The following is a 19519-nucleotide window of genomic DNA, read 5'->3' as shown; positions in this document are numbered from 1 at the left end:
TTCCCCCTCGTTCTTCTAAATTCTAATGAGTATAGTCCCAGTCTACTCAGTCTCTCCACATCAGCCAATCCTCTCAACTCCGGAATCAACCTAGTGAATCTCCTCTGCACCCTCTCCAGTGCCAACACATCCTTTCTCAAGTAAGGAGACCAAAACGGTGCACAGTACTCCAGGTGTGGCCTCACCAGCTCCCGATACAGCTGCAACATAACCTCCCTGCTTTTAAACTCCATCCCTCTCGCAATGAAGGACAAAATTCCATTTGCCTTCTTAATTACCTGTTGCACCTGCAAACCAACGTTTTGAGATCCATGTCCCTCTGCCAGCGGCATGCTGCAATTTTTTTACCATTTAAATAATAGTTCATTTTGTTGTTATTCCTATCAAAATGGATGACCTCACATTAGGTGGAGTTACAAGGGTAGGGTGGAGATATGGAGATGGGGTGGAGGTGTGGGCTTGGATAGGGTGCTCTTTCCAAGGGCCGGTGCAGACTCGATGGGCCGAATGGCCTTCTGCTGCCTGTAAATTCTATGATTCTATGGTTCCCAACATTGTACTCCATCTGCCAGACCCTTTCCCACTCAAACCATCTATATCCCTCTGCAGACTTTCAGTGTCCTATACACACTTTGCCCTACCACTCATCTGAGTGTCATCTGCAAACTTTGACACATTACACTTGGTCCCCAACTCTAGATTATCTATGTAAATTGTAAACAATTGCAGTCCCAACACTGATCCCTGAGGTACTGGCCACTGATCGCCAACCAGAAAAACACCCATTTATCCATACTCTTTGCTTTATCCACACTCTATCCATGCTAATACATTACCCATAATGCCATGCACCTTAATATTATGCAGCAGACTTTTGTGCAGCACCTTGTCGAATGCCTTCTGGAAATCCAGATACACTACATCCACCGGTTCCTCGTTGTCCACCACACTCGTAATGTCCTCACATAATTCCAATAAATTAGTTAAACATGACCTGCGTTTCATGAACCCATGCTGCATCTGCCCAATGGGACAATTTCTATCCAGATGTCTTGCTATTTCTTCCTTAACCACAGATTCAAGCATTTTCCCCACTACAGAAGTTAAACTAACCATCCTATAGTTACCTACCTTTGTCCACCTCCGTTTTTAAACAGTGACGTCACATTTGCTGTTTTCCGATCTGCCCGAACCGCCCCAGAGTCCAGCGAATTTTCGAATATTACCACGAGCGCATTTGCTATTTCCTCTGCCACCTCTTTTAGTACCCTGTGATGCATTCCATCAGGGCCAGGAGACTTGTTTACCTTCAGCCCCATTAGCTTGCCCATCCCTACCTCCTTAGTGATAATGATCATTTCTAGGTCCTCACCTGCCACAGCCTACTTACCATCAATTATAGGCATGTTATTTGTGTCTTTCACTGTGAAGACCGACACAAAATGCCTGTTCAATCCCTCAGCCATTTCCTCATTTCCCATTATTAAATCCCGCATCTCATTCTCTAAAGGACCAATGTTTACCTTCACCACTCTCTTTCATTTTATATATTTGTAGAAATGTTTGCTGTCTTTTCGAGGCTTTCTGAAACATTTCTACAAATATATAAAAGGAAAGATACTGGTGAAGGTAAACATTGGTCCTTTAGAGGATGAGATGGGGGATTTAACAGTGGGAAATGAGGAAAAGGCTGAGGCATTGAACAGGCATTTTGTGTCGGTCTTCACAGTGGAAGACACAAATACCCCAGTCCTCTAGTTTCCCACTAAGCTTTGCCACTTTGTCTGCATTTTCTTTCAATTTGATACCCTCCTTTATTTCCTTAGATACCCATGGCTGATGAGCCCTTTTCCGACATTCCTTCCTTTTCACTGGCATATACTTTTGCTGAGCACTGTGAAAAATCGCTTTAAAAGTCCTCCACTATTCCTCAATTGTCCCACCATAAAGTCTTTGCTCCCAATCTACCTTAGCCAACTCCTCCCTCATCCCATTGTAATCTCTTTTGTTTAAGCACAAGACACTGGTTCAAGCATAAGACATGGCCGGGGGTGAGTGTGCAGAGCACATGACTCACTGAAGGGCACACTGAGAGAAAGCGGGACACAGCGCTGGGGAGGCTTGGGAGGAAGCCATTCAGCCCATTGAGTCTGCATCGACTCTCTGAAAGAGCCCCTACGCTCTCCTCCTAGCCCCATAACCCAGTAACCCCACCTAATCTTTTGGAGACTAGGGGAAGTTTGGCATGGCCAATCCACCTAACCTGCACATCTTTAGACCGTGGGGGGAAACCGGAGCACCCAGAGGAAACCCATATGGACACAGTGAGAACGTACAAATTCTACATAAACCGTGATCCAAGGCTGGAATTGAACCCAGGTCCCTGACGCTGTGAGGCAGCAGTGCTAACCATTGTGCCACCATGCTGCCCGCTGAACCATGCTGAAGCTTCTCTCCTGAAAGTTAATTTTATTCCCTTTGACTGTGAGCAGCCTCTAGCTTCATAGCTGAAGGCTATTTCAAATGAGAAATTAGCCCTGTTAGTTGTAACAGCACTTCACACTCCTCAACTCTCAAGTGCCTCCTCGAGAGTACACGTGCCATGCCTCAGAGGGTGATTTGTGCACTGCATGTCCAGCAAACTTTGATGCCCGAACAGTGTGCCTGAACTCTAGGAACGTCAGCACCATAACGGCCGCTGCCAACAATCAAACAGTAAAGAGCAGGGCTTCAGCACTGAGGATCTCCTCATGACCAAAGAGTAAGTGTGTGTATCGGGGAGGACACCCGAGCACGGCCTCCCTTATGTTCCCGGCAGCAGTCCGGAGCCTAGGGCGTCCTGATGTGGCCGTGGTGAGTGTGCAGAGCAAGGTTTTCCAACACATCTGACTCGCTGAATGGCACTCTGAGAGAAGGCTGGACACGCAACGGTGGGAGGGTCTGGGGAATTTGAGGGTCCCGGATAGAAGTCTTAACTGATTGTCGGTCTCTCCTCCTCCAATTTGTTCCAGATAAAAAATGTTTGCTGGTGTCGAGGCTGCCCTCGCGTTGCTGATGACAGCCGAGGCGTGCAGATGCCAGAGAACGCAGCAGCGATGACACAGGCTGGAGGTGACACCCCATGTACAGGACCGCACACCCTGAAGACCTGGCTGCCCATCAGGCTGAGGAAGGATCCAGAAGTGGAGGCCAGCGATGCCCAAGGTGTACAGGAGATGTTGATCATTCAATGAGATGACGGACACTATGTGCCGCAGACGAATGTGTCTCAACAGAGGGACAATGTGGTTCCTGTGCCATGTTCTCATGGACTTGGCATTCCACGGGGGAGGAGGACACCTGCTCCCGGTGGCAGTGAAGATCCCTCTAATCCTTTATGCTACCAGTTATTCCAGGGCTCAAGCGGGGACCTGTGTGGCATTTCACAGCCTACAGCCCACAGGTACATCTGGAAGGTGACGGATGCTCTGTATGCCCGGGCATCAAACTATATCACCTTCAACCTGAACCAGGCCCGCCAAGATGCCCAAGGTGCAGAATGGCATGTCGCCCCGCACACATGGTGCACCAGGGAGTGCCCTATATTAACAGGAAGGGGGTCCCAATCCCGGAATGTTCAGATCATGTGTGACCACCGCCTCAGAATCATGCACCAGGGAGCATGCATGACAGCTACATCCAGGGATACTCGGAAATCAGTGGTGTCTTCGAGGACCATCCCAGGATGATAGGTTGGACCATGGGGGACAAGGGATAGCCGCTGACGTCATGGCTGGTGATACTAGTGTGGACGCCTGAGACTGAGGTGAGACCCGATATAATGAGGCGCACATTACCACCCGTGCTGTCATTGGGCTGTGGACTGGACTGCTGAAAATGCGGTTTTGATGCCAGGACTGGCCTGGTGGTGCTTTGCAGTACACCCTCGGCGGGCCTCCCACTTTCTGGTGATCTACTGTGCTTTTCACAAACTGGCACAGCAGCAGAGGGACATGCTGGAGGAGGAGGAGGGACATGCGGTCTCGTCTGAGGAGGGGGCGGAGGACAAGGAAGAGCTGGAGGACAAGCCCAAGGAGGAGCCGGAGAATGGAGAGCAGGAGGCAGCAAGGGTTCAACATGCTAGGAGGACCAAGGAGGCCTCATTGTTTCCAGATTCTCAAAGGATGAGGCTGCGCCCATCAGCCCCCTCTCCCCCCAATCCCCCTGCCCCATTTCCCTCCCTCCCCTGATCACACCACCCTGTTCCCCCCTCCAAGGGTCTGTGTAACATCTCTCCAGGGTGATGGGCCTGTGTCGGCACTGTCAGTGAGTCACCATACAAGGCAGGAGAGTGGTGATAACTCGCTGTCAGGAAAGCCCTGATGCCCCTCAGTTTCTGCGAAAGTCTGACTCCTGTTTTTCTGCTGACAGCACACTCACACCCATCCTCTGAATGGGGTCTGCATCGGGGGCTTAAGCTCTTACACCACTGTGCCCAGGGGGTGGGGGGAGTGGAGGGCAACAGGGGGTGGGGGTACAGGCAGGCCCGCTATGAAGATTAACGTGACAGAGGCATCACATGTATAAGGTGTTACATGTTTTAATAGTGACCATTTTACATTCCCCCGAGCTACAGATAGTGAACCTCCCAGTACTCACTCAGTGCCCCTCACTCTTCTTGATATTTCGTGGTACACCTATATTTGTTCCCAGAATGCACATTAGAGGTGGAGGCAGCCTGCTGCTTTCCGTGCTGTGAGGCTTTTGATACCCTTGGTGGATGTCCTCTGGAAGGCTTGGAGACTTACCAGTCACAGTCATTGCCATGCCACCCTGTTCTGCCCTTGAGATGTGCCGGTGTCAGGAGGTGGAGAATCATAATAACTGGAGACTGCTTTCATCTCCTCCTTGGTGTTGGCCTCCAGCCCGTCCTCCTCCCTGATGGTGCCTTTAGGGCCCTGGGGTGAGCTGGAGTGAGCTCCAGATGCCTCTCACTCATCTGGCACTGCCAGTCCTGGAGGCACCCCATTGTCTGCACCATAGTGTTGACACCCTCAGCTATGCTCTTCAGTGACTGGGCCACACCCTGGAGGCCTTGGCAATGTCCAACTACATATGGGTCATTTCCCGCAGCAACTGGGACATGATGTCAAGGCCCCTCAGCCTTGTCATCGCAGACTGAGCGGTGGCTTGGGGCCACCACTCAAGACGTGGACACTGTGCTCCAGGATTTTCACTGCAGTTCGCACCCTAGTAATGTTGGTCTCAGTATTGTCATGATCTCTTGCACCTGAAGACTTTGCAACTTCTCCAATCAGCTTTCCAGTTGCTGGAATGTTGACACCCCCTCTAATAGCAAGTGGCATTAGTGGGCACCGCACCTGGACATGAAGGGGTTGTGCTGGTGAGTGCCAGGGGGTGCTGAGGAACAAGCACGGAAATCGGATGTGTGGAGGGTGCACGGTTTCAGCCAGTAATTTGTGGTGGGTTGGGGGGGGCGGGGGGCGGTTGGGAATTTAAGGGGTGGCAGGTGGAACTGATGCCAGGAGAGAGGTGGTAACTTACCCTTTCAGCTCGGTGGATGTCATTGGTCTTCTTCCTACATTGGACGCCGGTCCTCCTGGTCATGCTGCCCGAAAGGACAGCTGCTGCCACTGCCTCCCGGCGGTATTGCTGACCCTGCTGCTGGCCCTCAGGGGAACAGGGTGGCCCACCTCTCATCCACAACATGGAGATGCCTGGCCAGGGCAGCATCGCCAAAGTGTCTGCGCACTGCCATGCTTGTGTGTTGCCTGGGAGTGAGTGGTGAGGGAACGTTAATAAACAGCTCCCTCTCGTAAGCGGTGAGAAGCTGAGTCGTGAGTCAGGCGAATCAGATGGCAAGGGAGCCAGTAATGTCGGGAATCTTATTTCCAACTCTAAGTGCCAGTAAATACGGGCCACGATCTCACCAACCCGGCCATCGAGAAACACCCTGTCAAACCTGTCCAAAATGACACGTTGAAATGTTTCCGTTAAATTGCGCCCTGGGTCTTTCAGAAATCCAATAAAAATAGTTTGTTTTAGGGAGAAAACAACAATTTGCATTTATCCAGCCTTGAACCTAGTAAAATATCCCAATGCTCTCCATAAAAGGAAAGGAAAACAGATACCATGTTGAAGTTGGGACGAAAATTAGAAGTGGACTGAAGGAACGGTCAGAGGTAGATCCTGAACAGACAGATCAAGACAATTTCGAAATATTGGAGCACGAAGAACAAGAAAGTGGAAGATGAAAATTAAAAGAGGTGAGGGCCCTGGGGTGAGCTCCAGATGCGTTGGGATTCAGAATACATGAGATACAAAATAGGTGGGTGGCGGGTGTGTGTGGGACCGTGGGGGGGGGGGGGGGGGGGGGGGGGGTGTCCAAAAGGAGATGACAAAAACTGAAGATTTTGAACACACATCACTGGGGTATGTTGGTGTTTGGGAATTGCTACATTGCTGATCTTGAAAGATTTTGAAGTACTTGGTTGTAGATAGGATATGGAATTTGAAACACCTCAGGATCAGATAGAGCATAAGATTTGGACTCATCAAGGAGCTAGGGATGAGATTTCATAAGCCTAAACTACGATGTGGAGTTTCGGGTGAAGGTTTAACTGAATAGAAAAGCAAAATGTGCTGGAAATCGGAAATAAAAAGAAAACATGCAGGAAATACTCAACAGGGTTTAAACTAATATAGCAGGAGGTGGGAATCTATGTAAGGATTCAGAGCAGGGGAAGGTGATAGGAAGAGAAATCAAGGGCCAGAATCACATAAGGACACAGTAAAAAAAATTGTTGGGACTGGAAACAAAACATTAAAATGCATGGAGCATTCAATATAAAATGGATTAATTAGTTGCGCAGATAGATGTAAAGAGATATGATGTAGTTGGGATTATAGAGGCATGGCTCCAAGGTGACCAAGGATGGGAACTAAACATTGAGGCTATCCGTTTTTAGGAAGGACAGACAGAGAGGAAAAGGTTGTGGAGTTGCATTGTTGATTGAAGAAGATATTGATACAATATTGAGGAAAGATATTAGTGCAGACAATGTGGAATCTGTATGGGTCGAGTTAAGAAAGACCAAGGGGCAAAAAATATTGGTAAGGGTGGCATACAGACCACCAAACTGCAGTGGTAATGTTGGGAATAGCATTAGTCAGGAAATCAGAGATGCATGCGATAAAGGAACATCTGCGATTATGGGTGACTTTAATCTGTAAATACATTGGGTGAGTCAAATTAATCACAGTACAATAGAGGGGAATTTTCTGGAGTGCATTTGGGATGGTTTTCTGGATTAATATGCTGAGGAACCAACAAGGGAACAGGCCACCTTGGACTGGTTATTGCGTCATGAGATACGATTAGTTGGCAATCCAGTTGTGAAAGAACCTTTGGGGATTAGTGACCATAATATGATGGATAAGGTGAGTAGTGAGTTAACTGATTCGGAGACCTAGGTCTTGAATCTCAATAAATGTAACAATGAAATGAAATGAAAATTGATTATTGTCACAAGTAGGCTTCAATGAAGTTACTGTGAAAAGCCCCTAGTGGCCACATTCCAGCGCCTGTTCGGGGAGGCTGGTACGGGAATTGAACCGTGCTGCTGGCCTGCCTTGGTCTGCTTTAAAAGCCAGCGATTTAGACCAGTGAGCTAAACCAGCCCCTCATGAGGCATGAGTTGGTTATGATGTACTTGGAAACATTACTGAAATAAAGGACAGTGGACAGGCAATGGCAGGGATTCAAGGAATGAATCGGTGAATTGCAAAAGTTGTTTATTCCTATTGGGTGCAAGATTAGAAAGGGAACTGTGGCCAAACTATTGCTTACAAGGGAAATTAGAGATAGTATTAGATTAAAAGAAAAACATACAAATTAGCAAGAAAAAGCAATGACCCGAGGATTGGGAACAGTTTAAAATTCAGAAAAGGCGGACCAAAGGATTGATTAAGGGAAAAATATAATACGAAAGTAAGCTAGCGAGGAACATACAAACTGACTATAAATGTTTCTATAGATATGGAAAGAGAAAAAGATTGATAAAAACTAATGTAGACTATTTACAGTCAGAAACGGGGGAATTCATAACAGGGAACGAGAAAATGACTGAGGAACTAAATTTATACTTTGCTTCTGTCTTCACAAAGACGTGAATAATGTACCGGAAGTTCTGAGAAACACAAGTTTTGGTGAGAAGTTGAAGGAAATTAGTATTAGTAACAAAATGGTTTTGGGGAAATTAATGGGATTGAAGGTGGACAAATCTCCAGGCTCTGATAATTTTCATCCCAGAGTACACAGGAAGTGTCCCTAGAAATAGTAGATCTATTGGTGGTCTTTTTTCAAAATTCCTTGGACTCTGGAATGGTTCCTACAGATTGGAGGGTAACTAATATAAGCCCAATATTTAAAAAGCAGTAATATAATCAAACAAAGTCAGCATGGATTTACGACAGGGAAGTCATGATTGAGAAATCTAGTGGAATTCTTTGAAGATGTAACTAGAACAGTTTTCATAGATTATCATAGAATTTACAGTGCAGAAGGAGGCCATTCAGCCCATCGAGTCTGCACCGGCTCTTGGAAAGAGCACCCTACCCAAGGTCAACACCTCCACCCTATCCCCATAACCCAGTAACCCCACCCAACACTAAGGGCAATTTTGGACACTAAGGGCAATTTATCATGGCCAATCCACCGAACCTGCACATCTTTGGACTGTGGGAGGAAACCGGAGCACCCGGAGGAAACCCACGCACACACGGGGAGGACGTGCAGACTCCGCGCAGACAGTGACCCAAGCCGGAATCGAACCCTGGAGCTGTGAAGCAATTGTGCTATCCACAATGCTACAGTGCTGCCCAGTTGATCAGGGAGAACTGGTGGATGTGGTTAGACTTTCAGAAGGCACCCGACATAGCAGATTACTAAGTAAAGTTAAAGCGTATGGGATTGTGGGTAATATCTTGAGATGCATAGAAAGTTGGTTAGCAAACAGGAAGCAAAGAGTTGGAATAAATGGGTCTTTTTTCCTATTGGCAGGCAGTGACTCGTGGGGTACTGCAGGGATCTGTGCAAGGACCCCAATTGTTCACATATATAGTAATGATTTGGACAAGGGAACCAAATGTATTATCTCCAAATTTGCAGAAGATACAAAGTTGGGTCGGAGGGTGAGCTGCGAGGAGGATGCAGAGAAGCTTCTGCGGGATATGGACAGGCTGAGTGAGTGGGTGCATGTAGTATATGGATAAATGTGAGGTTATTCACTTCGGTAGCAAAACAGGGGGGCAGATTATTATTTGAATGGGTGTAAATTGAGAGAATTGGATACTCAGTGAGACCTTCTTGTCCTCGTGCATCAGTCGCTGAAAGTAAACATGCAGGTACAGCAGGCAGTAAAGAAGGTATATTGTGCACCCGAGGAGTTTGAAAACAGAAGTGATTTTTCTGCAGGAGATGCACCTCCTGGTGAAGGATCAGGTTAGGTTGAGGAAGGGATGGGTGGGACAAGTATTTCACTCGGGGTTTGATTTGAAGTCGCGGGGGGCGGAGGGGCATTTTGTTGAACAAAAGGATGGGATTTGTGGGGGGCCAGGGAAGGCGGCATCCGGGGGGAAGATTTGTGATAGTGAGTGGGGTGTTGGAGGGGAGTGCTCATCAATGTATATGTGTTCAATTGGAACGGCGCAGGGTTCGTTAACAGGTTAGTGGGAGCAATTGTGGACTTGGATACGCATCAACTGATTGTGGGTGGAGATTTTAATTGTGTGATTAAGTCAATGGGAAGGTCGAGGATGGCAGAGGTGGGAGGGTTTCTGAAACGTATGGGAATAGTTGATCCGTGGAGGTTCAGGAACCCGGGAGCGGGTGTGGGAGGAATCTTCTCGCACGTGTATAAGGTGTACTCCAGAATTGATTTCTTTGTGGTGAGTTGAGCGGTGCTGTTGGAGTTTGTGGGGGCTGAGTATGCGGGAATTGTGATTTCGGATCATGCGCCACATTGGCTGAAGGCGAGGCTTAGCTTGGGGCGGGTGCAGAGGCCAGCATGGAGGCTAGATTCAGGTCTTTTGGCAGATAAGGGGTTTTGCGAAAAGGTGAGGCCGACGATTGGGGATTATGTGGCGATTAATCAGAACGGGGAGGCGTCAGCCACCACGTTCTGGGAGAAACTAAAGGCAGTGGTTCGAGAGGAGATATCTCGTTTAAGGCGCACAGGGATAGGAGGGAGGAGCATGGATGATTGTTGGATGAGATAGTCGAGGTGGACAGGAGATACTCGGGGGTTCCTACAAAAGATAGGTACAGCAGTGAGGTGAGGAGGAAAAATAACATATAGCAGAACCTCTAGCTCCAGTCAGCTTGGGAAAAGCCAAGTTTATCAGTGGGGGAAAGTGGAGTGATTAGTAACATTTCTGCACCATACTCTCATGGTGGAGGATTGAGAAAATAAAAGACCAGCAGTTGACTATGTGGCAAATTACATGAAGCAGCTTGAATAAAGGATGTAGTGTTATTAGCCTGTTGAAGGAAAGGAAGATATTTTTGAGTTGTTACTGATAATCTTGCTGGCAGAGCCAACATTAACCAGAGTGCATCATCCAAGGTCAGCTGTCCAGTATTACTTTAAGAGAATGAAGAATGTGGTGATACCCAAGATGAGCAACAGAGAAACAAAGCAACCATGGATCTATAGCCTTTGGTTGAAAGACAGCACTCAGGGCTACCCTCCTCCACATGGCACACATGCAAGGGCAGGATTCTCTGTCGGTGGGATCCTCCGCTTCGCTGGCAGCGCACGCACACCCATGGATTTTCCATCAGCGGAGGGTGGCCACAATGGGAAACCCCATTGGCAGCTGCTGGGACGGAGGATCCCGCTATGCGTCGTGCCAGAAAACAGGTCTGGCGGGACAGAGAATCCCACTCATGATATTTCTGGAAATGTTATTGCCTTGAGTGTTCAGTAAACTGCAAGTTTCTCAAGCAGGTCAGAGTCTGTAAAATGATGGCATCATCTTCTTTGTTTGTGCGTCGTTTGGTCACATGTGTCAGCTACTCCTGTAGTTGACATTGTGAACAATATGAGAAAAGGTTGATAGTAAAAGGTATCGGAGAGTCAAGTGAGCAATCCAAGTACTACTTTGCTCTGTATCTTGTTTTTTTAAAAAAATTATCTTTTTGGAATAGGTGTACTGCTGGGCCAGTATTTACTGCCCATCCTCAGTTGCCCTTGAGAAACTGATGAAGGGCTAGTTGCAGTCTACACTTGCTCCCCAGTGAGTTACTGAAATATTTACCAAGATCTATTTTTTCATAGGCTACATTCTAGTTTCAAAGCACTCCAGCAGGCTACACCGATTTAAATAGGAATTATGCCAATCACGACTCCAATTAATATGCAAATGATCTGATTCAAGAAACTCTTGAGTTAAATACCTTTCCGTACCTTTTTGCAATGAGTTAAAAGTGGTACGACTGCCTGGAAAATTAACACCCACGGACTGGAGACAACATAGAGAGGTGAACCACAGTGCAACCGCTTTGGAATTTCAGTAATGGAAGGGATTGAGAACAGGTTTTATGCCTCATTTACTATATTTACAATGCTGCAGGAAAATAACAATGTGGACAAGTTTACAACATGAACGTACAAGTTTACAACACAAACCATACTTCTTCCTTGAAGGTCAACATTCTGCACACTAGTACCGACTGTAAATTGGATACTGAAGTATGGATGACACAGAATCTTTATTTCTGGGACCATCTAAACAAAAGTCAGCAAATATATGCTGCCATCTATCCAAGGGTGGATTCTCTGTTACTCGACGCTGGGAGTGGGTTTCCCAATCGGGTGAAGAATGGAGTGTTCGCCGAAAAACAGAATTGGTGCAGGGCCCCAATCCCATTCCGATGCTCCAGTCCCCCGCCATCAGCAGTAGTGAGCTATGTGATGAATGGGTTGGAAGCCCGAAGCTCCACCCCTCCATTTTGCACAGTGTGAATCCTCCTGGTGGGATTTGGTGCAAGTTTTCCCAAGCATGGCCCTGACGTGGTGGTTCAAGGGGGACAGTGCATGACAAATGTACCCCCCCAAAATCCATCACGTCCTCTTTCACAGCAGAAACCATTTAGCTGCTTTTGATGTGGTGACGAACTGTCAATCATAGCAAGTGTGTATACAAATTGTGGTTCCCATCAAAGCAGGATAAAGGAGATCCATTCAAGTATGATGGGAAAGATAGATCACCAATCCACCAATCTATTACTCTGCAAAATTGAATGGAAGATTGCAATTCAAAGGCTGTCAAGGGATTTGAAGCCCTTTAAAGTTTACTAGGTTTTAGAGGAAGCCTCTGACACTTGCAACAGCTGCTGCTTAAAATATTTTTGTCTGAGGCAGCAGATGTTCGGGAAGGGTAAGTGATTTTTCACTATAGTGCCTGGACTGCTCTTCAGCTATCAGGCAGGTGTCTTTGATGGGGTGAGAGAATGGGATTGCATCGGGCCACCCTTAATTGTGCGTGCTATGGGGGCCCAATATTCCCGTGGTGTGAAGGGGAAGCAGGGGCTGAAGAGGATGCCCCTGTTTGTCAGATGGGGGGGGGGGGGGGCAGGATTTGCATTGTGGGTGGGAGGGGAATGCACCCCGGTATCGGGCCTCCTCTTCAAAATGGCAGCTCAATACTGGGATTCTGACTAACTCTCCTCCATGCATAAATTAGTATGGTACAAGGAGAGGAATTTGCACCTGGACGCTGCTCCTATCATCAGCAGAGGTCGGCAGCGAGTCTATGCTGGCAGGAGCAGAACTGTAAATCAGCCCCCAGTCTGTGCCTGGTTCAATTCAAATGATCATTTCCCTCATTACACTTCCAGGCTGTATTTGGTTTAGCAATGTTTATATATTTATAAGTAGATTCTCATTATCCTTTCCATCTGACTATGCTATCAGATAGCTCTGGCACTCGTATGAAGGGTCAATTTGTACAACAAATCTTAGTGAGTCAGTCAAAAATAAAGTTGAAACAAAGCGTTCATCTAATAATAATAATCTTTATTAGTGTCACAAGTAGGTTTATATTAACACTGCAATGAAGCTACTGTGAAAATCCCTTAGTCACCACACTCCGGCGGTTGTTCGAGTACACTGAGGGAGAATTCAGAATGTCCAATTCACTTAAGAAACATGTCTTTCAGGGCTTGTGGAAGGAAACCGGAGCACCCGGAGGAAACCCACGCAGACACGGGGAGAACGTGCAGACTCTACAGTCACTACATAGTGACGCAAGCCAGGAATCGAACCCGGGTCCCTGGCACTGTGAAGCAACAGTGCTAACCACTGTGCTACTGTGCAGCATGTAACTATTATGGCATGTTAATCCATTTACACGGAGGTGAAATCTGTGACTTGTCCAGATTGAACAGTTTGAATGAAATGTTGTATCAAAACAGTTCTAATGAAGAATCCTCCTCACAATATTAGCTGGTCAATACTTCAGGGCGTCTTCTGCTCCCTCGCTGAAGCTTTGGCAGAAAGGGGATTTCTGAAATATCCAGCAATTACATAAGAGGATGAATTTGTTTCCATGACTTCAGCACGGCTGGTGTTTGGGTTATAAAAGGATGTGGCTCGAAGTTATTCCGCAATGCTTTTCCTGCTCTGGCGGAGCAGAAATCGGACCTTCCACTCCTCCTCACAGACTTACCTTTATACCCTGTAAGACTGGACATTCCTTGTCCCTAACAGAGAACAAACTCTACTTTGGAACAAATACCTGTCCCCCACTGATCTTGAAACTCTCCCCGGTCTCACACAGATCAGATTTGTTCTCCTTGTCCATCCACTAAGACACAACCTCTCCATAAGAAAGAAAATGACTAGCATTTATACGTCTTTCACAATTAGACATCTCAAAGCACGTAGGTACTTTTGAAATGTCGGAAATGTGGCAGCAACCCCCCCCCCCCCAAAACTACAAACAGCAATGTGATAATAAGGTAAGAACATAAGAACTAGGAGCAAGAGTAGGCCATCTGGCCCCTTGAGCCTTCTCCGCCATTCAATAAGATCATGGGTGATCTTTTTGTGGACTCAGCTCCACTTACCCGCCCGCTCACCCTTAATTCCTTTACTGTTCAAAAATCTATCTAGCTTTGCCTTAAAAACATTAAACGAGATAGCCTCAAATGCTTCACTGGGCAGGGTATTCCACAAATTCACGACCCTTTGGGTGAAGAAGTTCCTCCTAAACTCAGTCCTATATCTGCTCCCCCTTATTTTGAGGCTATGCCTCCTAATTCTAGTTTCACCAGTCAGTGAAAACAACCTACCTGCTTCTATCGTAACTATTCCCATCATAATTGTAACGGTTTGTATTAGATCTCCCCTCATTCTTCTAAATTCTAATGAGTATAGTCCAAGTCTACTCAGTCTCTCCTCATAAGCCAATCCTCTCAACTCCGGAATCAACCTAGTGAATCTCCTCTGCACATCATCCAGTGCCAATACATCCTTTCTCAAGTAAGGAGACCAAAACTGTACACAGTACTCCAGGTGTGGCCTGACCAGCTCCCGATACAGCTGCAACATAACCTCCCTGCTTTTAAACCATCCCTCTCGCAATGAAGGACAAAATTTCATTTGTTCTCCTTATCATGATATCCATATTAACATATCATGGTGCAATCACACACACTGATGGACAGGTAGATGGACCAATCAACATACGCACAACGTCACAGCCAATCACCAGTGAGAGCACACGCACTATAAAGCAGGGAACACCACAGTTCCCGCTCATTCTACCAGGAGATAGCTCAGAGCACAGAGCTCACAGCGTGCCACTCAGACATACACCAAGTGCTGAGTGCCTCACTAAGATAGTGCTAGGGCTGGGTCCACAGGTTAGCTGGTGAAGTACGAACCACAGCCAGAAGTTAATAGTTATTATTGTACAGAATAATAAAACAGAGTTGTACCATCTACAACCGTGTTGGTTCGTTTGTGTATCGGAACACCCAACATGACAATCCTGACCTGCAAACCAATGATCATCTGTTTTAGTGATATTGATTGAAGGATTAAATATTGGCCAGAACACCAGGGGTAAAATAGTGCCAGGGGATCTTTTACATATGGCCTCCTCCTGCACTGTCAAATTTCTACGTAGGGCGTGATGTTGAATTAGTTATTAGGTAACAAAGCAACAGTTCTGAAATGAATTGCGGTGATGCAATGGTAGTACAGCCACAGGATCAAATGCAGGATCATTCTGGCTGGCATGACACTGCAACACAGAACGTGGTGTATAAACCACCATGCACACATTTTAAATTAATTTGTTGGTAGTGAGCAACACAACAGATGTATTATTCATATATAAAAATAAAGAAATCCAACTATAGCCATGCTTTTGGTGCATGGCTAATAAATTGGCCCATATTAAGCTAATGATTAGCTGTTAATATTGCAATGTTGAGCTGATGGAAATTAAAAAGAATCTTCCCTAAAATGCAGAGAATGTTGGCTCAGGTGCGAAAACCAGAGAAACTCGCAGGCTGCGTAGCCGGCTTTTCTTTACTCATTGAGCAGCACTCTGAAATTTCAAAGGGGAAGCGAGTTTCCTGCAGTCGACTGGTGGTGGTGGTGGTGGGGGGGGGGGGGGGTTTAAGAAAGACTGCAACATCGGGAAAGGGTGCCTCGATCTCAGATTTAAATAAAAGCCATCCCTCCATGGACATCAAGACTGTCACGGACTCTGGGAACTCGCCCCCCCCCCCCGCACAATGGGCAAGGACAAGCCCAGCAATAGTGTTTCCAGAGGGTCTCCTTGTACTGTCAGAGCACTGGGGAGCAATGCCCAGCTATGTTCCTCACCATCCAGTGGTTATACCTATTTGTGCATCCCCGACGTGATCCCCTTGGCTGTTTTTTGTTTTTAAAAATCTGAAGTGATTCGAGCCAGCATTGCGTCACGCCGACTGGATAGCAAGTTAGGATGGGGGCAGAAGTAGCGATGTCAAGCCCACCAATACAACGTTAATTTATGCAAATAAGGCCCTCGTCTTTCCTGGGTGTGAAGCCGATTATGTCACCAGCAGGGGGCAGGGAAGATCTCATTCTGAGGTCTCATTGGCGCAAATACCATTTTTGGCCTCTCGTGATATTTAGCAGCCATTACGGGATTTGCGCCTGCAGTGAGCGGGGCTGTTGGATCTTCAAACTTGACAGCTGCACTAAATTAACAGCACTACAAAGACAAATTAACATTTTATTATGAATGAATTTCTCATTATTAATCTATTCATTCAAGATTTATGCCTGAAGTTTTGAGGAAATATACAAGTAAGCTAAATAAAACTAACCAAACAAAAAAGACAGAATTTACTGAAAGTTGTAAAGTAAATTTAATGTTCAATAAATTCCCTCTAAACTCATATTAAATGTCAAAAGACAAACACAAACATTACCACAGATCAACTTTACAGCTTCTTATAAAATAAGATTCGCTTTGTCCTGTTTCACATTCGGCCATTTTGAGTTAAGACTGATATCCAAGTGTTTTTGGTTAAGAATTTTTTTATTATGTATGAAAAGTCCAACTCTAAGAATAGATGACAAATTTAACACTAATGAAACAAAATTTCTGCATTTACAAAATACAGCGTTACAATTATGTCCAGGAAATAAGGGGGTGAAATTGATCTTCGGCAGCAACATAAAATTAGCAGCTCATTTCACATCCTGTTCAAATTCCTTTCTCATTGACTTAAGTGGTAAAGAAAGTCAGCTGGGATGCAAACCAGATTCATTGTTACCAATTTTGGCCTGCCAAAGATCAGCTTCACCCACAAAGTGTCATTTCTGCACAAACTACGGCTGTACATGATTGCATTTATTATAACAAGAGTGAAGAAAGGGCAAGTTCAGCCCATTAACATGAGCAAAATCAGTCTCTGAAGGTTAAAAAACAGCAGACATCAGTAAAGAAAATATTCATGAATAGCTAGCATGAAGAGCTTGTTCTTTAATTTTTAATAAAACACAAGAGGAAATAACTCTGCATTTCAAATGTTCAGATAAGATTTTGTTTGCTGCAATGACTATTTTAAGCAGAGGTTTGATGCAAACAGTTGCTGAGGATCACTAACTGATGCTAACTCTATATTAGGACAACTCTGTTCTTACTAATTAGAACTGAACGCAAGAAGCTGCAGAATTCCCCCGAATGCTTGGTTGTAAGAGCTTGCAGTCAATTCAGTTGTGACCGCACTGAGAACGCTACTTGATGATTGTCATCATGAAATTTATGGACTTCAGAAAGCTTGCAACATATGAACTTTGCTAATAGTGGGGTGGATAGGGAAAGTTTTGTGAGCCTTGTGGAGGTAATTGTGGTGGGAAATGAGCAGTTGGCATATGAGGAGGAGGAGGAGGAGGAACATTAGGTAAACCAGAGAAAGGAGAATTTGAAAAGCAAGTAGGGTGCCTCATGTTGGATTCTGACCAGCCGGTGTTCATTGGAGGAATTAGAGGAGGGGGGGGAGGAGGAGGAGGAGGAGGGGGAGTTAAGAAACGATGCACATCATTTGGCACTGGAGGCCAAAATGAATACGAACACGGCATAATTGGATTTGATGCCATTGGTTGTGAATGCATCATGTGGTCAGATGGATGAAATCCTGGAGGTCTAAACGGTGGCCTCTGGTTAAATGGTGGATCAAAGGTTCCTGGTGGCTGTGCAAATCCACAGCCTGTTGGGTTTTCAAACCTGGTTGAAGGATAATGACCAAATCTTTGACCAGGATTGCGCTGAAATCCTCTCCCAGATGTCGGACGAACTTGTTTGTGTTGTGCTTGTCCATCTTCTTTTCGACCTAAAGGAATGCCAACCAACATTACCGTTATATATAAATCCATTACAGCGCAATCATTGTTTTCATATTGTTAAAAAAACAGTTAAGTGAATAGTGTCATGACAATATGCAAATCCAGTTTCAGAAGCAATAATAATTTTAAATAGTTTGAAATAAAATCTCAAGCAACTTTAAACTGCCTCAGAACTTTCAACTCATCCCAGAAATAATTATCAATCATGCGTCCTAGCACATGTATCATAAAAAGTTAGTATACAGGTAAAACTAGTGATTTGGAAGGCAAATGGGAGGGAGGAACTTAAAACAATTACAATCACCAGGAAAAAGCACTGAGGAAGTTATTAGACCAAAAGGCTGAGAAGTCTCCAGGTCTGATAGACTTCATCCTAAGGTCTTAAAAGAAGTGGCTGCTGAGAAAGCAGATGTATTGGTTTTAACTTTCCAAAATTCCCTAGGTTCCATCAGTTTTCAAAACAGCAAATGTAACACCTTAATTCAAGAAAGGGGAGAGACAGGAAGGCCAGTTAGTCTAGTATCTATGGTAAGGAAAATGCTAGAATCTGCTATTGAAGCGGTTATAGCAGGGCACTTAGAAAATCTTATTGTAATCAGGCAATGTCAACATTGTTTTGTGTTTGATAATGCATTAGATTTCTTTGAGGAGTTAACAAGCCGGGTATATAAAGGCAAATGTGTAGATAGGGGCTACTTGGATTTCAAAAAGCCATTTGATAAGGTGTCACATCAAAAAGTTATTACACAAAATAAGAGCTCATGATTTAGGGGGTGACATAATATGGATAGAGGATTCCATCTAGAAGCAGGGAGTAGGGATAAATGGATCATTTCGGGTTGACAAGCTGGAACCAGTGGAGTGCCACAGGGATCAGTGCTGGGGCCTCAACTATTTAGAACTTATATCAATGACTTGGATGAAGAGACTGAATGTATGGTTACTAAATTTTCTGATGACACAAAGATGGGTCGGAGAGTAACTTGTGAATAGTACATTGAGTTTAGAAAAGGAAATGTTAAGTGAAGGACCAAAAATTTGACAGATGGAATATAATGTGGGAAAATACACTTTGGCAGGAAGAATAGAAAAGCAGCATATTTTTCAATGGAGCGAGATTGCAGGAATATGCGGTACAGAGGGATCTGGCTGTCCGAGCACATGATTCATTAAAAAGTTAGTAAGCAGGTAAAACAAGTGATTCGGAAGACAAATGGTATGTTGTCATTTATTGCAAGGGAATGGAATATAAAAGTAAGGAAGTTTTGCTACAGTTGCACAGGGCATTGGTGAGACCACATCAACAGTACTGTGTATAGTTTTGGTCTCAAAGAAACATAGAAAATAGGAGGATGTCCTTCGAGCCTGCTCCGCCATTCATTAATCATCATAGCCGATCATCCAACTCAATAGTCTAATACCGCTTTACCCCATATCCTTTGATTCCCTTCCCCCAAAGTGCTATATCTAACGGCTTCTTGAAGACATAAAAGATTTTGGCCTCAACTACTTCCTGTAGTAACAAATTGCACAGGCTCACCACTCGGTGAAAGAATTTCTCCTCATCCCTATCCTAAATGGTCTACCCCGTGTCCTCAGACTGT

The 19519-nt window shown here is 45.4% G+C and overlaps 1 protein-coding gene across 1 annotated transcript in view; it reads right to left on the bottom strand.

Annotated features, from left to right (window-relative positions):
• Window positions 1-16408: 16408 nt before the first annotated feature.
• naf1 (nuclear assembly factor 1 homolog (S. cerevisiae)) overlaps window positions 16409-19519 on the bottom strand; it is a 543280-nt gene continuing 540169 nt past the window's right edge. The window contains exon 9 of the mRNA XM_072496154.1: window positions 16409-17902. Within this exon, the coding sequence (XP_072352255.1) occupies window positions 17370-17902 (533 nt within the window). The 3' untranslated portion in view covers window positions 16409-17369. The remainder of the gene's footprint in view (window positions 17903-19519) is intronic.

The sequence above is a fragment of the Scyliorhinus torazame genome, chromosome 3, assembly GCF_047496885.1.
Source record: "Scyliorhinus torazame isolate Kashiwa2021f chromosome 3, sScyTor2.1, whole genome shotgun sequence".
In the NCBI taxonomy this organism is placed as follows: Eukaryota; Metazoa; Chordata; class Chondrichthyes; order Carcharhiniformes; family Scyliorhinidae; genus Scyliorhinus; species Scyliorhinus torazame.
Note: the sequence above shows the minus strand (reverse complement) of the source record. Positions and strands in the feature narration are given on the sequence as shown.